The 20,142-nt window shown below is 34.6% G+C and overlaps 1 protein-coding gene across 1 annotated transcript; it reads left to right on the forward strand.

Annotated features, from left to right (window-relative positions):
* The first annotated feature begins 712 nt into the window (after positions 1–712).
* On the forward strand, positions 713–17,126 carry LOC121996316 (uncharacterized protein At2g24330-like). The gene is made up of 5 exons (XM_042550250.1): positions 713–1,136; positions 13,004–13,148; positions 14,455–14,564; positions 16,114–16,522; positions 16,644–17,126. The coding sequence occupies exons 1-5, from the start codon at positions 873–875 to the stop codon at positions 16,886–16,888; spliced, it is 1,173 nt and encodes a 390-aa protein (XP_042406184.1). The 5' UTR covers positions 713–872; the 3' UTR covers positions 16,889–17,126.
* The last annotated feature ends 3,016 nt before the right edge of the window (positions 17,127–20,142 follow it).

Here is a 20,142-nt window from a genome sequence, read left to right on the forward strand (position 1 = left end):
AGAGGATGAAAAATAGAAATAAAAACAATCAGTTGATGGTTTCGAAATCCATCTGTCCTTTGTTTTTACACATATAAACAAGGAAAAGTATCTATCCATTCCTTTGCATGCTTGTTTATCTTGATAGAGGAAAGTCGATATATGCGACATAATTTTGTAAATTAAAAATGCTACATGCCTCATTTTATAAGTACATAGTATAATTTTGTGAGTTAAAAGAGAGTACATATATCATTTTTTTGATATATAGTATAATTTTATGAATGAAAAGAGATACATGCATTATTTTTTTTCATCCGTGCTTTCTATCTGATTTTGAGATGATTAATTTTAGTTTAAAATTATCCATTTATCTAAATATTTTAATGAAGTAAATCATAAAAATTCTTCTACTATGATTTTTTTTTTTTTTTAATTTTACTTTTTTTCTCACTCCCTCTCCCAAGTAAACCTAAACTGATGAGCCCTGATCTCAGCGTGGTTTTGTTTTACGGTGTGATGTATCATCAAGATAACACAACTTCCAAACCGAGCAAAGTCGTGCAAGGTCAGAACTATGCGGAGCAAAAAAAAAGTCATAACTTAAACTACGGAGGTCGACCGCAAGAGGTATTTCCGTAATATATCGATACTATAAGGGTTAAAATAAAATTTCATCGAACAGCCATTCAATCAGACACTTCGTGTGCGGTACGACGCGCAATACCCAAGCCGAAAGGTAAGAATCCAGAACCTTCTTTATCCCTCTTCCTTCCCTTCGTCAAGTTCCGTTCGGTTCGACAAAAGCAATTCCCTCTCCTCTCCAATCCGACCCAAAGCTTCCCTTATTTTCGCATCCCCTTCCTCAATATACTTTTCTTTTGCTTCCCTATATGGCCGTGGAGGATGCCGTCCCTGTCGCATTAGTGCAGCACACATCGGCTCCGGCAGAGCCGTCTCCTCCCCCCAAGAAGCAGCGGAGGGGCTTTCTCTCTAGGCTTTGGCGCGGAATCTTCGGGCGGGGGAAGGAAGACTACGAGAAGCGGCTGCAGTACCTGTCCAAGGAGGAGGCTGCAGTGCACTCGCGATTGAAGCGGCGGGCGCAGACTTCCCGCCGGATCGTCCGCAATCTTGTCGTTCTTTCCGTCCTATTGGAGGTGGATCTTTCTTTCCGATATTCTGGTGTTATTTTGGCCAGATCTGTGTTTTGGATTGTAGATCCTGGTTAATTCTGGATGGAATGAAGCATGTAGTTGCGCATTGGTGTGTAACTTATGATGGTAGATCATGAGCGGGAGTTGAACGATTTGTCTCCGGTTTGTGTGAGGTTAGAAGAGTATGTGTGCCTGAAACAAATATAGTCTGGCAGAGCGTCTGGCTCTACGTGTGATCTAGCTTGAGGAATTAGAGACCGTTGGATTCTTGCATTTACAGAATGACGACTTATGTTCACTCCCTAGAAGTAGTTGTTTTATCCCCTGGTCGTCTGAAGGGAGTTTTCTTCTGACCTTTTGAACTGGTTTCGTGTAAGTTTCCAAGTCCAGGTTGTTTACGCTCTAATGTGGCCAAGCCAGAACATAAGTTGGTGATTTGTATTCGGCAGTTAAGCTTGTCTAATTCCGTTTTGTCAGATATCAGTTAGTCTTATATATTTGTTTTAAACTAGAGTAAATTGGTTGAGATAATGTGGACATGCTCAAAGGAGATCACTTTAGGTAGAAGAGTTGAACTAATTAGAATGGAAAATAGAGGGAAACAAAAGAAAATCTTAGCTAATGGAATAAAAGATGATTTGTAATGAATTTTCATTATTGCTTGTGAGATAGATTTGCACGGACCTAAATGAATAACCACACCATATATTAGTTAGGAAAAATACATCTTGATGATGTACTTTCCTTAGAAACTGAACTTGTCTCTATTGAAAATTTTCAGGGATCAGTTAGTTAGTCCACATAATTTCAACTTTGATATTGTTACTATTTGTCTCGATAATCAATTATCTAATAAATTGGTTGATTTTCCATGTTACATTTGTGGACTTATAACATTCTTAACAAAGTAACTCAATTAACTGACTAGATCAAGTTGAGTCTTTGGTGAATCTTGGATGATCAGCCTTATTTTGAATCCTCATTCAGTTTAGATTGCCATTTTAATTTGAGCACTAGGAGCAGAGTCTAGTATCACAGATCTTAGCAACATTAATACAAGGCATGATGGATGTTGGATAGTTTTGTTCGCACTTTTCTTATGTAGAACACTAGCGTGCAAGCTTTTATATGTACGTAGTATATTTTTGTTTGATGTGACATTTGTTTATACTTTGTTGAAGTTTAGTGCTTTCATCATTATTTTACATTACAATATCTTGTGGAGGATTAATTTTTACCCTAGTGATGGAAACATGTATAAATTAGGATATGACTTTAACACAATGATAGTTAGCTTTCCTAAGTGGATAGTTACTGTATATAAGGTGACACATTTTTTTTTGTTTTAAAATTCTGTTATTTAAACTTTAAGGTCATTTAGAGTTATTTGGGTGTTTGTTTGAGTTTGTTTAGGAGCTTGTAAGAGTTTTTTTTGAGATAACCCATTCGTACTTTTACAAAGAACCAATCCTAATACTGGTTTTATAAAAGGGGCTAGGATCTCTTGTATGAATTCATCTTTTGTCAATATTATTTTTCCTCTTTGGTGGAATTTGAGTTAGTCTTGATGTTGCGTCAAGTGGTGTCAAAGCCATAATTTCCATTCAGTTTGTTGGAACAATGTCCCACCTATTCGTATTACTCTCTTCTCCGTGCCTTGCCATCACTATCTCTGCATCCTTTTGTAATCAAAGTCAACTTCCCACTATCGTTGCTTGGGTGATGGGTATGTTGTGCGAGACTAGCACAACATTGGGTCACATTCTACCTTAGCTCGAGTCGACCTTCATGCCCCCTTTTCTGTGAACCAAGAGCTTGTAAATGCGTGCGCTAATCCGTGCAGCTCATGAAATTGGAAATTGGTTCCTTGGTTGCCATCGCATCACCAAGCAAATTTGAAATCTAGGATAACAAGTGTGCTGACGCATTTAGTTTAGTACTCATCCTATACAAGATGGAAACTACATTAATATGTTTTGAACACTGTAAGGATGAAAGGCATCTAAGGTAGGAATCATCATGATTTAGCTAGCTTTATGATTAAGAATGATTGCCTATTTATGGACACTCATTTATGAAAGGATAACTAATGCCCATGTCCTCAAACATCTTAACCATCCTAAATTATTCAAGGTACCTTGTGATGCATTAGGATATGTATTAGAGGGAACATAAACTTAGAAAGGCACCCTGTTATTTTCTTCAGTGAGAAATTTCAAAAGTCTTGACAACACTGCTCCACATTTGATAAGAGTTTTAAGCTATTATCTAAACTTTGTTTCATTTGTCTCAAATAAAGTTAAGCACCAAAACATGCCAAACATGCTAAGTGAGATTAATTCCTCCAAGAGTATACTTTTATCTGGCTTACAAACTTAGAAAGGACAACAAGTGTGCTAACGCATTTAGTTGAGTAGTTGTCATCCTATACAAGATGAAAACTACATAAATACGATTTGACCACCTTAAGGATGAAGTACACCTAAGATAGGAATCATCATAATTTAGTTGGCTTTATGATTAAGAATAATTATATATTTGTGGGCACTCATTTATATGCTTTGTAAACGACACTTGGGGTCTTTTTAATGTAGGAGTCAACATAAAAGGTCTCCTAGGGCATTTTTGAAAAGACAAGTGTCATCCTTGAGATGAACCAAGGTTAGGATCATGTAACAATGTTATATGTGTTAGATAACTAAGAAAAACCTAGGCCTCTATACATCCTTACCACTTCCTCAACAGAAACAGAAAGGTCTTTAGCATTAACCTTGCTTTAAGATTCCCTACTGTTGCGGATAGTGTTTCTTAAATTTTATCCTAATTTGCTAATAATGGTTTTGTAAACCATTCTATGGATAAAAGCCTATTTGAGATTGTATATGAAGGTCTTAAGCTTGTTACCCTTTCAATAGTTTTTTTTACCAACTATTTCCTTACCTAATATCTTCCACCCTCCTTAATTAGCTGAGAAGTTTTTTTATATGTATTTAAGATACATAGCAATGTTAAGAGAAAATCTACACTAAGTAATGAATTTTGTAAAATTCATGTAAATGCACATCGTAAACAAAAGGAATACAATGTAGTATATTGTAGGATATTGTGTTTATTGACATTCACACTAAGTGATATCTCAAGAACTCCCACAAGAAGCTTTATGCTCGATCTGCTAGTCTTTTTAGTATTGTGAGAATGATATATCCTAATACATATATTATTGAAATTGAACATTAGTTTACTTTTCAATATAAAGGATCTAGTATCTTATCAAGGATATTCAATTTCCCTTCTTTGTTAGTTGATATTCCACAGCTAGTACTCCAACACTTCAGTGTCGGGTCTTCCTTGTTATAGTTGACCTATATGATTGAGGGTTGTTGATATGCAAACAATCCTAGCTCCCCACGAAAGCACTAAAAAATATATGATATATTGGAAAAGACTACTATATATAAAAGATACATGGATCACAAAAGAGGAACTATAACACATCACACTAACGTACTTGCTGAGATTTAACAAGAGACGTAAGAACCATCTTCCACAAAGATACTCTGATTGTTTGCCTTGCTTGTAAGCTAGATGTCATAAAACTTGATGGAACATTCTGCTTTGTTACTAGGAGGTGGAGAAAGATGCAATTTTTTAAAAAAGATTTTGTTATTGAAATTTCAAAAAAGTTGTTTAGATTTATTTGGGTGATTGTTAGAATTTGGTTTGCATTTATTTGTGAATTTGTTAGTGTTTATTAGGACAACCTAAGTTACATTTTTACAAAGAATTAGTTCTAATATTGGTTTCTAAAAAAGGTTAGGATCCCTTGTATGAATTCACTGTTAATACTATTTTTCCTCTTTCATGAAATTTGGTTGTTTTGCATCAGAAGTTTTAGCATATTTTTGAGATCTTCATACAAAAAATGTGAAATTTAAAATTGACCACTTAAGTTTGATAATAGACTATAGATGAATGGGCTCATTAGGAGAGATACTAAAATCTTTCTATTCCTGCGTAGCTTACAAGCACCATAAATTGAGGTTCGTAGGCCCACTCAGTTGAAATAAGGGTCTGTAGCTTTTTTCTTGCTCTCGTATTCAACATATTTTATGGCCAATTTTCTTAAAACCTTAGATTATAATATTTGGAAAATAATTTTCAACTATTTGAATTTTAGCATAGTACTTGTTACAGTTGGTCAGTGTTAAAATTGAAGCATTTCAATTAGTGTTTTATTAAATTCACCAGAGAACCTTAAAACCTACTATTTTGTTATCCATTTTTTAGTAGGTTAGTGAAGAAAAGATTCATGTTTCTGTGATGATTTTCGATTCAAGTATTGGCAATTGACTTTGTTGAAGTCATAAGAAGTTTGACTTGAAGCGTGAAATGGTAGGATTAATCGGAAAGTAAACTTGACATTGTATGCCTCATATAGTGGGGGTAAAAACACAATTGGAACTTATTCTAATGCACGTTTGCAATATTCTTAAGTTCTTACCGAGTCATGTTGAACTAATTTTTTATTGATTTTATTTCATATATCACAAAGATAAGTTTGTTGGATTGTGAGACATAGGGAGGGGTGAATAGATGTCATTCGAGCTCATTCTTGTTTCTGCAATGTTAGTTTGTAGAATGGAAAAATACAAAGCACTAGACAAGAATAGAAATACAAACTAATGTACAACACAAGCGTTTAACGTGGTTTGGCAGTCCCCTAGTTCCTATTCCACAGCACATGATCATTCAGGTGCATCACCCCTCGAAAGCACTACTAGTTTTCTCCTTCTTTGCCAACATTTGTAGGTGGAGAAATCTCTGACAATATCTTCTTACAATAAGGGAGATAAAGCACAAGAAGATTATAATAAGAGAGCACTTAAAAAGAACAAGAGTTTTGAGCACAAGAATTTAAATCCACAGGTTTCCCCTTTGCATTCCTGCGACTTCGCAAGTTCCTATATATAACCATAGCCATATAGCCTTTTTGTTTGTGATCAGGTGATTCATCCATGCCATTAATTGATTGGTTACTTGAATTCGTTAGCTCACATCAATCTATTGATATTGACTATTAGTCAAATATTGACTACCTCTTATGTATAGGTTTCATGATCATCACCTTTTGTACTTGTTAATATGTTCAATATTTTTTACATTGGTTATCATTGGACTCCTATGAGTAGTCAATTGACTGAAGCATCAGTCAACCGCCCAACGAACAAAAAGTTTGGTCATGAGTCGACTGCTTAGTCACCCGAAAACCCCTTTCAGTCAATTGCATCTCTAATTCCAACCACTTCTTAGGCTGAGTCCGTTCCTAAATTTAATCTCATTCGTTCCCTGTATACATATACACTCAAACTCCTTTTCACAAAGCTTACCCTTCGTATTAAAAGGCTCTATGCTTCTGCCTAGTACTTGGTCTTCCTAACCTAGTAGGACTTCATCTTCTGTGCGGGGTGACTAACATTCGATCTTTTTGACTTATTGGGACTTCATCTTATTGCACCTACAACACGTTATTTTGTTTTTTTTTGCACATGTATACTCAACTCACATGTGAGATCAATAAATATTTTCCTAACTTAAACATTGTCCAAATGTTAAATCACACGTAAACTACATGCATGGTCACACCAATCCATTACAATATTTGACAACCGGTTTAAGTTTAAACCATGTTTCATAAAAGCATTATAAAGACAAATTGCAATACAAATGATGCACAAACAATACTTCTAATCACTTCTCCCCCTCGACATACATGGTCCATGATTAAGGTAATGTTTTCTAACTTAAACTCATCATCTCTCCCCTTGGCCCATTGACATTGATAAAAATGAAGACACCTAACTACGCATCACAAGCATAATAATCCATTCATTTCTCCCCCTTGAGAATTAGTCGAATGCTCAACCTTAAGCTCTAGTGTTACCAACGATACTAAGTGTTTGCCAAGCATGGTATTTAGTCACAACATAAGTTCCTCCCCTTAATTTCACATTCTCCTTTAAATTGCACAAATAATAACTCTTTTAATCCATAAAAGAGTTGTTGAACACGCTTCCCTACTTCTTGGTAATTATATCAGGTACATGGGAATAGGGATGAATGCTCAAAAATCCATTTTCAGTTGAAAATAAAACACTGTACCTTTTTTGCAATTTGTGTGCTAGTCAACTGATAGACCTAGTGAGTCAAACTCATCCCAACATAGTTGACTCATTCCAACCTAATTGACTGCCATAAGTGATGCATAACTAGTGCTGTCTATTGAGGCCAAAAAACCATTTCAACCGTAAATTTAAAAATCTTTAAAAGTTCATGAGACATTATGAACACACTTGGTATATTATTATCTTTCTTTGAAAAAAATACATTTTTATGAAAATAAACAAATTTTCAAAATTAGCACAAAGTCAAGAACTATGAAAACTGTAATGTTTCGCGTCGAATTTTGTATTATCCAAGTGCTCCAGTTCAAAACTGGTTTCCTAAAGTTTTAAAAAAATATTTTGAAATTCATTTTGGATTGAAATTTTCAATTATCATCTTTGGGTTATATTTAGATGACTTGTACATAAGCTTTCCCACAATTATTTTTATGATTAATGTGTGTTGATTACACTTAGTTTATCTTGTTTAAACATACCAACAAATCAACCTTAAGTTGTGATAAGGCTTCAAGTGTCCTCTCTAAGCTAAGGTGATCATATAAGTCTATACTACAATCCCAATTAACACTCCTACCTAGGATTAATTGTTGCCATCATCCTTAGTCCAAATTACATGATATGAATTTATCATGACTTGATTAAAGCATATAATTCATCACATATATATAAATTAAACCAAATCAACACAAATTAAGCATGCTTAATCCTATCATTATTAATTCCTATCAATGTGCCCAAACCAATTTTGGCACACTTATGGATTTCTAGAGAATATATCAAACTCTCATCTTAGAATTCCTTTCTATGTAGTGTTGACATAAAACTCTAGCTAATTTTCCATCTTAATGCATAAACAAATCTTAAGTGTCTAAACACTCAAATTGACTTTTCCACTTATCCAAATTTATTTGACACACTCTAGAACCTTATAGGAGTAGGCTTATGACATTCATTTCCTAAGTATCCCAATTACACGAATATTCCTTCGAGGAGTCGACTTTGTCACGGTTGAGATAACTCCTCTCCCAAAATAGATGACACATCCTATACCATTTAGCATGGTGGAATCACATTCTTTGGGATTCAATACCTATTGGAACTCCTTGGGGTTTTCAACGTACTCACAAGGGATAACCTCCCTTAATACCTTTTTAATAACTTTCTTAGGCTTCTTAGAAGCCTTAGCCTTGATGGTCTCTCATTAAGTTATTTCTATGGGACCTCCTTTGATATATTGGTAATAGATTTCTTTGACTTTGTTCCATAGTCAAAAGGAACCTTATGATAGGTTGACACACTATCATTTGACTTTGGTTTGTATCCTAGACCTTTTTTTTTGTTGGAAACCTAGGTCTTGCTTCTTAGATCCATTTGTCATTTTAATTGACCTCAACTTGATTTTTCTACTTTAACTCCCTAATTCTAGATTCTTTTTGCCTATCATGCCTTGATCTAGAATTAATCCTAAGAGCATCACTTTTTCTATTCTTATTATATAAAGGCACCTAGTGCACTAAGCCCTCACCAATGTGGGCCCCGGGGAAGGATTGGACCACATTGGATTTATTGTACTCAACTTTATCTTATAATAAGGTACATCATTCAATAAAGCAAAATTGCAAGATGATCATACCATAGGAGCCCCCCTTGTCTTGAGCTTCCTCTCCTTTGTTTCTTAGGTTGCCTTCGATTGGACCTTGGTTGTCGTAATGATCTTTGTCAATTCAACAGAAGCATACTATGTGCCCCTTCTCTTTTCGTACTATGGGTGTGACTTCTTTGGGTTTATCCTTAACCTTGGGAGCCACTTGGATCTTCTCCCTCACAAGCTAGGATATTATTCTTGCATTGTACCATTTTCCTACCATTAAAAGCATATTATATAAGTTTTGTTAATTAAATTCAATATACCTTTAAATGTTAGATCCTTAAGACTTAGAGAGGTAGAGCTGGAGCTCTCGTATTGCATACTCTTGGATGAAGAGGTCAATGGTTCCTCAACTTTTATCTCGGAGGTTGAGCTTCTCTCATCCTCCGACTCGTTCTAGAGCCAAAAAGGCTCTCCTGTAGGCTTTGTTTGTGCTGATAATGATTTTTAAATTTTTTTTTACTAACTTCGTCCATAATTCATGAGCATTCTTGTAGTCACCTATTCTGCATACTCTGCACAAAACATTGTTAGACAAAATTTTTAATTAACAAATTTATTATTCTATCATTTGCCTTAAATTGATTGATTTTCTCCTCGTTCCACTTTTCTCTGTTGAGAACTTTTCTCTTTTTGACCCTTAGAGTTTCAAAAACTCTTTTCTCAATGCAACGAATGTTCGATGTTGATTTGTGTGAAAGTCTCCATTCTCAACCTTCATTGAGAAAATCCTCCTACTCTAGAATGTGGAGAAATTCAAATATCAAAGCCAAATTTGTCTCTAAAATCCATCTTAGTTTCGGTTGATCTTGCATCTTCTTCTAAGCCATGCTTTATCGATGGTTAGTCTAACTAGAGCAACCTTGCTTTAATTCTAATTGTTAGATCGTGAGATGCGACTAAAGGGTGGAGGGTGCAGTGAGTAGACTACATTTGTGCTTGATCTTTTTTCCTGAATGTTAGTTTGCTAAGCGAAAACATACAAAACAATAGACGAACAGAATTACAAATTAATGCATAACACAAGAACACGAGTTTGACGTGCTTGTGGGCTCCTTTTCCATGGCCTATGATACTTCAAGTGGTTCATCACTTTGAAACACCACTAGTTTTCTCCTTCTTGGCCAACAACTAAAGGTGGATAAACCTCTTACAAATATCTTCTTAGAATAATGGAGATGATGCACAAAAAGATTACAACAAGAGAGAACTTAGAGAGAACAAGAGTTTTGAGCACTGCAAGCACAAGAATTTGAGTCTACATGTTCTCCCTTTCCATCCCGAGCCTTCACAAGCTCCTATATATAGCCATAACCTTCATATTCAAATTTGTCTACGAAGTAACCTTTCAACCGGTTGCTTGTGTTCGTTAGCTAACGACACAGTAGTCGTTTTGGTTATTAGTTGAGTGATAAGTTCTTAGGTTTAGTTATCTTGACCATCGCCTTCTAGACTCATCAATTTAATGATTACAACTCTTTACAGGTTTTACTATTTGTTGTCAGATTGCTACGAGGAATGAGTTGACTATCCACCAAATAGAAATATTTTGATTGTTTATTTAGTCACGAGTCAACTCCTTAGTTGACTAACCAATCGAATGAAAAGTCCTCTCAATCAACTATGCTCTTAATCTAACCACTTCTAAGGTTGAGCCTTAAATCTAATCTCATTATTCATTCCCAGTATACATATACACGTCAACTCTTTCTGATAGAGATTACCTTGGTACCAAGGATTACCTTTGTGCCAAGAGGCTCCATGCTTTCGAGACTTCATCTTTTTGCTTGGCATCTTGTCTTCCTGACCTGTTGAGACTTTATCTTAGTTCCGGACTTACTAAGACTCCATCTCGCCTAGCATCTAGTCTTTGAGACACACTGATACTTCATCTTGTTGCACCATGTCAAACTTTACTTTATTTGCATACATGGCAACAATTATTTTTCTAACTTAACCTTTGCCTAAACATGAAAAACCTTTTGCAAAGTTAACTAGATAACCAACTATAAAATATTAAATTTTAATTCAATGACTTCATATTGCTTGATTTATGCTTGGAAAACCAAGGGTTGAAGCTAGGAGAGATCAATTATCACTTCCGGAAGGCCCAATTACAAGACTGCGGGCAAAGCGTTTCAAGGAAGCACTAAATGGGCTAATCAAAAAATATTGGGCGGACTATGAGCAAGGAGAGACCAAGATAATCCCAACTGCTAGTTGTGGCCTAATCCACGTAATCGGGCATAACCATCCATGACTCGGCCGTGCTTAATGAAAGAACGCTAATAAGCATGGGAACTCGTTCATGCATGAAGACTTAAGTATTTTAGATTGTTTAATGAAGCATGCGACTTGAGACTCTAATTGTGCATGCATTTATTTTGTTTTGGGTTCCTAGATAGCTTGCATGAGGCATGCCACATAGGGACTCTAATTGTGCATGCACTTATCTTGTACTTTTCCTTGTTCACTCCCATTAAGGGAGGGACATCTTAGTATGAAGGAACTTAGTTTTTGGTGAGATTGTGTGCTCTCTTAGTTCTTGAAAGGACTTTCTAAACTTATCGAGTTTACTCTCGTGGCGTTCAACCCATCGAAACTTATCACCCCGGGTGTGACGTTTCTTTCCATCGTAGGTTTGGTTCATGCCAATTCTTGGTTACGGGTGAAGACTCACACTCTTGTCATATAGTTCTTGGGGCTCTATCCATCTTTGTCTCGGGTTCCATCACATTTGTTGGTGGGGTTCATATCACTTTATCTTACCTTTATCTTAGTTCCGGACTTACTAAGACTCCATCTTGCCTAGCATCTAGTCTTTGAGACCCACTGATACTTCATCTTGTTGCACCATGCCAAACTTCACTGTATTTGCATACTTGGCAACAATTATTTTTCTAACTTAACCTTTGCCTAAATATGAAAATCATATGCAAAGTTAACTAGATAACCAAATATAAAATGTTAAATTTTAATTCAATGACTTCATATTCCTTGATTTATGCTTGGAAAACCAATTTTAAAGATTGTTTTTTTCAACGTGCAGTTTAGTGTCCAGATTTCTCTTTCACACTCACCTACACTTGTGTGCACCCATGTATATATTCTTCTTCAAGTTTATTTTTCACCTTTCGTTGCACTTCTATCATATGCTTTATTCAAATTCTTTTTTCCCTTTTGTTCCACCTTAATCATTTCATCTACCACTCCATCTTGGTTTTGCCCTGATGTTACCTTCTTTTCTCCCCCTGTTTTCCTTGCTACATTTGCGACTTGCTATTGCCTCTTTAGTGGCTTCTTCTTTACTTTCTATCAGCTGTAATCTGGATAATCCTGCCTTCTGGTTCCTAGGATCTGGGAAGGGATAGCAATGAGTCAAATTTTTTTAACTATCTGACTACCTGATCATCTGACATAGGTTAAATTTTAATTTCTTGATTGAGTTTCCATTAATCAGTTCCACATTGACTTTCAGGTAGTATATGTCCATATGAACATTTGCTGGACATAGCACAGGCTTTATGAATTCATTAGATAATTACTAGTTCTGCACATAAATAAATAGTTCTAATTGAGGTTGTTAAAGGATTCAGTTACTCAGTAATCAAACTCCAGTTATTCGGCTAGAGTTAGTGCATATCTAGATAGAACTATGACTATCAGATTAATATGCACTAGGTATTGTCTGAGCTTTGCCACAAAGAATGTATTTTTAGCTGACATTTGCTAATATTTTTTTTTAAAAATAACAGTGTAAAATCCATGTATAGAATTTGGTAATCTTTTATTATTTATTTTTCTGCCTCTTGTATCTACTTGACTTGCTCTAAAAAGAGAACAATGGTGCTGCTATTGCATGTTGTTTTATGTTTCCTATTTTTTATTCCACAGTTGTGTTTCTGCTATGTCAGGAAATCTCTCTAAAGTTCAGTACACATGCATATTATTTTGATGATCCATTGGAATAGTTTTGCAAATATTTTATAGTTACTAATCCATGCACAATAACTTTAACAAAGCTTTTGATGTTTTGCCAGGTTGTAGCTGTCGTTTATGCTATCATGACAACTAGATATGCAGATCTGAGCTGGCAGATGAGGGCAATTCGAGTTCTACCTATGTTTGCTTTGCCTGTTTTATCTTCTGTTATCTATTCAACACTTGTAAGCTTCACGAGAATACGTAAATATCTCTGACTCTACACTTGAACATGATCTTCCTATTTCTCATACGTTTCTTCAATATAAAATTTTTAGAGCTTCCTTTGATAATGTTTCTTGCAACACAGCTTATGTTTGTTTTTCTTACTGTTTTTGTGCTCATAGTTATAGACAAGATGAGGCTGTTTGTGACACTCGTGACTTGTGATGACAAACAGCATCAGCATATGAGTGTAGATTCACTTGTAATTTTACTGCAGAAGGGAACTTTTAACACATTGTTACTGAAATTCCTCACATTCTAATTGGATATGAAAACATTCTGACAAGTTCTTGCTAGCTTTCAATTCTGTTTCTCCTCTACATTCGTATCCTGGCTTTTTCAGATCATTTCAATTAAAAATATAACAAATTACCCTGCAATTTCTGATATAAATTATGAAGCTATTTGAACAATTTAGAAAGTAACAAGGTTGACCTAGACATAGCTCTTAATTATTCAATCATTCATCTTCTTAGGAAACAGGCCGTGATTCTCCAAGATTTCAAGGTCCCTCTTATTTTCTGCAGTTTCTTTTCTAAATCAGTTTATGATTTGGTAAATGCTGACGTTGGAAGTTCTGTGGCCTAGTATTTGCTTGATATTTACTTTCAATTTTTGGACCATAACAATAGGGGATTTTTCTATTTGATGGCAATATTATCAAATTTGTTCACTAATTTGACAGAGTTAAATAATTTGGAGAACAATTTTACCTAGAAAGATTTGTGAAATTGACTTTCATCCTCCATGCCAACTTATAATTTATGGTTCTGCATTGTTACCAAAACATGGGTAGGCATAGTTTTATAGAAAATACAGTTGAATTAAGCAGCATACTCCAACAAATATAGCAGTTGTCTGCCTTTATGCTTGATTTCATAAAAAAATGGAGGCAAATCAAACAGAAACAATGTTAATTTGTGATGATTAATGAGAAAGTTCTATCTTTTCTGCCAGTTGATGTGTGGGCTACCTACTAGTTTGCAAAACTTTACTATCAGTGCATCTTGAGAACTAAGTATTTATCCATTTTGAAATCTGATGGTAAAATTTGAAACAATTGGATGTAAACTTTTTTTTTACCATTAAAAGATGCAATATGAGATTAATTTATCAAGTGATTTCATTTTGTAATTCTAGCAATTTGCATTTCCCTGAAAATAAAACAACATTTCTCTTGTGGCTCTGTTTGTGAATTGAGTCTCTCTTATGTTAAAAGCATTAGATGCCTCAAGAGTAGTTTAATTATCATGTTTCTAAGTGGATTGTCTGCACTCACATGCAGTTGATCGCAAGGACCAGAAAACTCTGGAAAAGCTGCGAGCAGAGAGGAAAGCGAAGCTTGATGAACTCAAGGAAAGAACAAACTATTATGCGACACAACAACTTATTCAGGTAATTGGAATGATTTTAGGTCACAGCTTATTTCGTTGACCCTGATACATGGTAGGAAACAACCATGTTTGAGAATCACAGCTTAGAAAATCCTTCATTAATTAGATTAGATCCTGAAATTTTAGGTCACCTTTGGTAGGGTGGGATAGAATAGGAATGTTTTTTCTCCTCCATCATTTGATTCCAATGTTTAGATTGATAATTTTAGATAGAATAAGCTTTCCAAGAATACTCGTTCCATTCCACTCATTTTGAATTTGAGAGGAATGTTTGTTTTCCATCACCACTAAATATGACACTACTTACAATTTGAAATCTCAAATACAGATAAATGGGATAAATAGATTTGAATAACTAAACCTGAGATTGAACTTGTAGGATCATGTGGTACGCGTCATGAGTGAGGCAGGTTGGATTGATGAGAAGAACTTGGCTAGCAGGATGATCAGTGTTTTGAAAACCAAACCAGAATGGGACTGGTAATACTATTGGGTTGATAGTTTGACATATTGACCCAAAAAATAATGTCATAAATGTAATTTATATATTTTTTATATGTTTTAAATATTTCATAAATATATGAGCATATTAAAAATACATAATGAATTATTTAAAATATACAAAGTTTTGATACTAAATCTTAATCGAAGCTTTTTACAATTAAAGCTAAACATGCCTGCACACACACTATAGTAGAAAGCTAATGAGAAAACTATGGATAACTATAATAGCAATTAATTAGATTAAACTAAAAAAATAACTAGAATTCTAACAGAGACCTATCTATGGAAGCCCATGTGCAGAAGCCCTATCATCAAACCATTGTTCTGGTTGACTGATTTTTGGTTTTGTAATCAGGTCTTTCCAATTTTGCTGGTTATGATATAGACCAACATTTGTGTAAGTCCAAGCCAGATTTGTTCTCATTTTTTTGGTTGGACCAAGATGCCTGGTCCAGTTTTTAAAACATTGGGATGGTCCAGGTGGGTAGACAGATTGAGTGGATTAGACCAAGTGAATCAAATAATAAATCAAGTGGGTCAAGCAGATAGGGATGCTATGATTAGATGGAGTGAACTGGATATGTTGGACGGATTAATGAATTGAGTGTGCAGAGTGAACTAGGCAAGTAGATGGGGCAAAGCCTAGTGGATCAAGAAAAAGGGGACAAATTAGGCAAATTGGATGAGCTAGACATGTTCTTAGACTAGGAGTGAGTATGTTAAATTGGCCAGACATGCCAATATAGAATGAATCATTTGAATTGTCCATTCCATTAATGCAACCAAACAAAAGAATGAACTAGATCATTCCACTTATTATCTCATTCTATTTTCATTCTCCATTTCCAGTCCCTTTCTTTCTGTTCTATCCTACCATACATAGCCTTATGGAATATCCAACATGCTGAGTCCACTCAGTTCCATCATATGTAAAATGTGGCATGTTAATTGTAAAATCTACCATATGAAATATGGAGAAATGTTATCCCTATCTTCCTTTTCTGTGTTCTTTTGGTGCTTCGTACTGAAAATTGGCTGACTTTCAGAAATATGATCTCGATCCTGCTGCAAAGGCTGCAGCAGCAACATTTCTAGCATCAAAGTTGGGGGCTGACACTGGTCTGAAAATTTCTCTTGGAGACAAACTGAATACAAATCCTCTTGTAGAAAGCAATGATACAGAGCCTGTTCAAACCTCAGGGCTCAGGAATCGGAAACAACCACATGCAAGAAGCAATACAACTGGAAGTACCACTGCTACTACATGGGCAAGTGAATCTGATGAGGTTGGGACTGAACAGGAAATTGCAGCACAGACTCAGAAGGTTGTTGAGCACTACAATGGCTCTGGCTCCAATGATGGTGGTTGGGTTGCTCGATTAGCTGCATTACTTGTGGGTGAGGATCCTTCACAAAGTTATGCACTAATATGTGGCAACTGCCATATGCATAATGGTAAGGAGTGTGGATATGCTTGTGCTTCAGCTATATGTTATAACTGTGGATTTCAAAAGCTGTCAGTTCTAGCAAAGCTGAACGAGTCTGGTGTTGCTATATATTTATTTTATTTCTGCAGGACTTGCTCGGAAAGAGGATTTTCCTCAGATAACATACTACTGTCCTCATTGCCATGCCTTGAATACATCTGGACAATCAGCGGAGTTGACCAGGGGCATTCCATCCTCTACAGTTGAACAGAATTCTGGTGAAAATGCTGCAAAGAATGATTTTACAAGCAGCATAAAAAAAGTTCCTGATGAGCCATTAGATGACCACCAGGATGAGGACAAAGCATCTACCTCCCCAAAAGCTAGTTCATAAGTATGGTTTATAAACACTCGTGGCTGCACTCTGTTCCTTCGTTTGTAGTTGATGGACAACTGCATCGTATAATGTACCATACAACCAAAAGTGTATATTTTACGGAAAGTGCCATTTCGACGTTAGGGGTAATCATTTTGAGGTATCTGCAGCAATGTCAGTTCGAGTTTCCCCGAGTTAGATCAGATTTTATCCCACAGCAGTTAGTTAAATTTCATGTGCTCTCTGAATTGAACAAGTTTCATCCTTCTGTTTGAGAGGTAATTAAGATTTCAAACTAAATCTCCTACATCCTTTCGAAAATTTTAAATACAATATTGTACTAAATCTCCTTTAATATCATTTATCAGTGCAACAAATATAAGAGACCGATTATAACTTTTAGCCTCCGGACAATGGTGGAGTGGGTTAATTGAATATTTAAGGGTTGAATTTTAATTGTGGTATATTGTAGGATTTTTTTTTTCCGTGGGATGACAATTTTAAAAATGCTTGGACTGGGCATGGATGAGTTGTGGCTCATGAAATTTTTTTTGTATGATTGGACTGATCATTCCCTCTCAAATTCCAACGATAATTTGTCTAAGATTATTAAAGCAATAAAAAAGAAAAATTAGAAGCATTAAGAGTGATATATGTTGAATCAAAGAGATTGAAAGAGATTATTATTATAGTAAATTTGTATAAAAAAAATATGGAACTCTCACATCAGCAGCCTCTCGAGAACCGATGCGTACCAACCAAACAAAAACTATTATTACAATTTAAACACTCTTGATCCACTCAATGAATGAGATTCTAATTGCTTTTATAAATTGTTAACATTAACTTTAATAGCTTTTTCTAAAAATATTAAATAATTTTTTAATTTATCTAATAAATTTCTAATGGACCCTTTTTTTTAAAAAATTATTCTAATCCAATTCAAATAATCCATACTTTATCTAAAAAATTATAATTGATCTTTTTAAAAATTTATCCTAATAAAACTCTAGTTATCTCAAAAAATAAGAAGACCAAGAGGTGGTGATTCTTGAATACTCTTTTTACCGACTACTCTCTCTTAGTGTATATTTGTATATCATGTTAGATTGCCTTTTGAAGTCTTCAAACTTTGCACCATTAAGTCTTTATGAATTTGTCTGAAATTTGGTCTTCAATCTCCATTCTTTGCTTCAGAATGTCTCTTCATGTATCTGGTTTTGAATTCTAATTTTTAGGTCCTGGTTTTTAGATTTTTTTTTTTTTTTGCATTTTAGTTTCTGTTTTCTATTCAGGGTCATGGATTTTTAGGTTTTGGGTTTCAATTGTTTGCTATTGAGTTTTTAACTTTTGGGTAATGAGTTCTGGATTTTCGATTCTCATTTCTAGTTTTATTTTTAGATTCTAGTTTATTTTGGATTTTAGTTCTTTTTTGCATTCCTGTTCTATTCTTGCTAGTAGTTCTATATTGGATTATGATTCTGTTTTAGGTTCTAGTTCTATTATGAGTTGTGGTTCTGTTTTCAATTGTGGTTTTGTTTTGAGTTATACTTCTATTTGGATTCTAGTTCTGTTCTGGGTTCTAATTTTATTCTGGATTCTTTCTACGCTCTAGTTTTGTTCTGATTCTATTTTTTGAGTGATTTCTTCAATCTATAACTTGTCTAAGTCTCTCCTGTAATTTCTTTTTAATTTCCTTTGAATTTGATAAAACTTCGATTTGAGGAAACCACCACGGTAAAGCTTTATCAAATATCATATTTCAAGAGATGTAACATCTTCCTGTTGTAGGGTCAGAATGCTTTCTCAAATGGTGAAACAGATCCTAACGATACTTGTGGCAGTTATTAGTCATGTGTATAGTCTTCATGCATTCTACCCAAAATCGAGGTGAAACATTTTTAGCATGTAGTATGCTCTTGTTGCCACATAAAAGGTGATTGTACTTTTTTTTCCTATTACTTCATTTTGCCATGGAGTGTTAGGACATGTTAACTGCTACCTTATCTTACAAACTTGTAAATACTTCGTGAACTCATGAAATATTTGTCACTTGTCGATACGTAAACATATAAGTTTCTAATTAAGTTCTCCAACTGTCTCATTGAATTCTCTAAACTTACTTTATGCTTCTGATATCTCCTTCATAAGATATATCCATGCATACCTTAAGAAGTCGTCGATGAAAGTTATCATATATTAGATGTAAGTTTAATATGCATGTTATATCCCCTCCTCTAAATCCGTTTAGGGTCTGTTTGGAAGCAGATGAGGGAAGGGGAAGGAAGGGGAAATAAGGGGAAATGAAATTTTGAACCTTATTTGGGAAGGAGTGAGGAAAGGAAAGGAAAGATAAGGAAGGGTAAGATTTAACCTTTATTACTCATGGAAAAAGAAATTTTCTTACACCCGAATTGGGGTGTAAGGAAGGGAAGGGAAAACAAAAGATTTTTTATTCCAATTTTATCCTTGTTCTTAATAGTTTAAGAAATGTTCCAATTTCTAATTTTGCTATATTGCCGACGTCCAATTTCCTTGTCTTCTTTACAGCTCGCTTGTTGCCAGATTATTAGAGGAGGGGATCCGATACATCTGCTAACTGAATTGAAGAAAAAAAAATTATTTTTGTCATTAAAATTTAAGAGGATATCTATTATTTTTAAATTTTTCATTAAAATTTAATAAGTTTTTAAAGAATAAGAATTCTCGTTATCAGTGTTATCTTTCAAATTTTTTTATTTAAGATTTCTAAAATCATTATTTTCATTATTTCTCATTTAATTAGTTGATTATCGATGATTCATTATTTTATTATGAATAGTATAAAAGATTAATTTTTTATTAAAAAATAACTAATTTAAATGATAATATAAAAAATTAATTTTATTATTAAAAATATCTGACTTATATTTATAAAATAAATATTAATATTATGAAAAATGTCTAATTTAAAAAGTAAGGATATTTTTGTAACTTTATATATTTAATATTCATTCATCTTTCTTTCCTCCCAAAAAAAAGTAACACATGTTACGTTAATGAACCTTCCCCCCTCCCAGAGCTAGCAGCTGCAAGAGGAAGGTGACCTCTCCCCCACAGTGCGAGGCCTAGTGCGAGCTCACTGTTGACGATGGTGGCTGAGAACAGAAAATGGTGGGAACATAGTTCACCCCAAAACAACGAGTAGCCTCGGAAAGATGGGTTTCTCTGGATTGAGCAAGGCTTTCAACCCAACTGGGGAATCACAGTGGAGCTAGATCAATTATCGATTG

The sequence above is a fragment of the Zingiber officinale genome, chromosome 6A, assembly GCF_018446385.1.
Source record: "Zingiber officinale cultivar Zhangliang chromosome 6A, Zo_v1.1, whole genome shotgun sequence".
Lineage (NCBI taxonomy): Eukaryota > Viridiplantae > Streptophyta > Magnoliopsida > Zingiberales > Zingiberaceae > Zingiber > Zingiber officinale.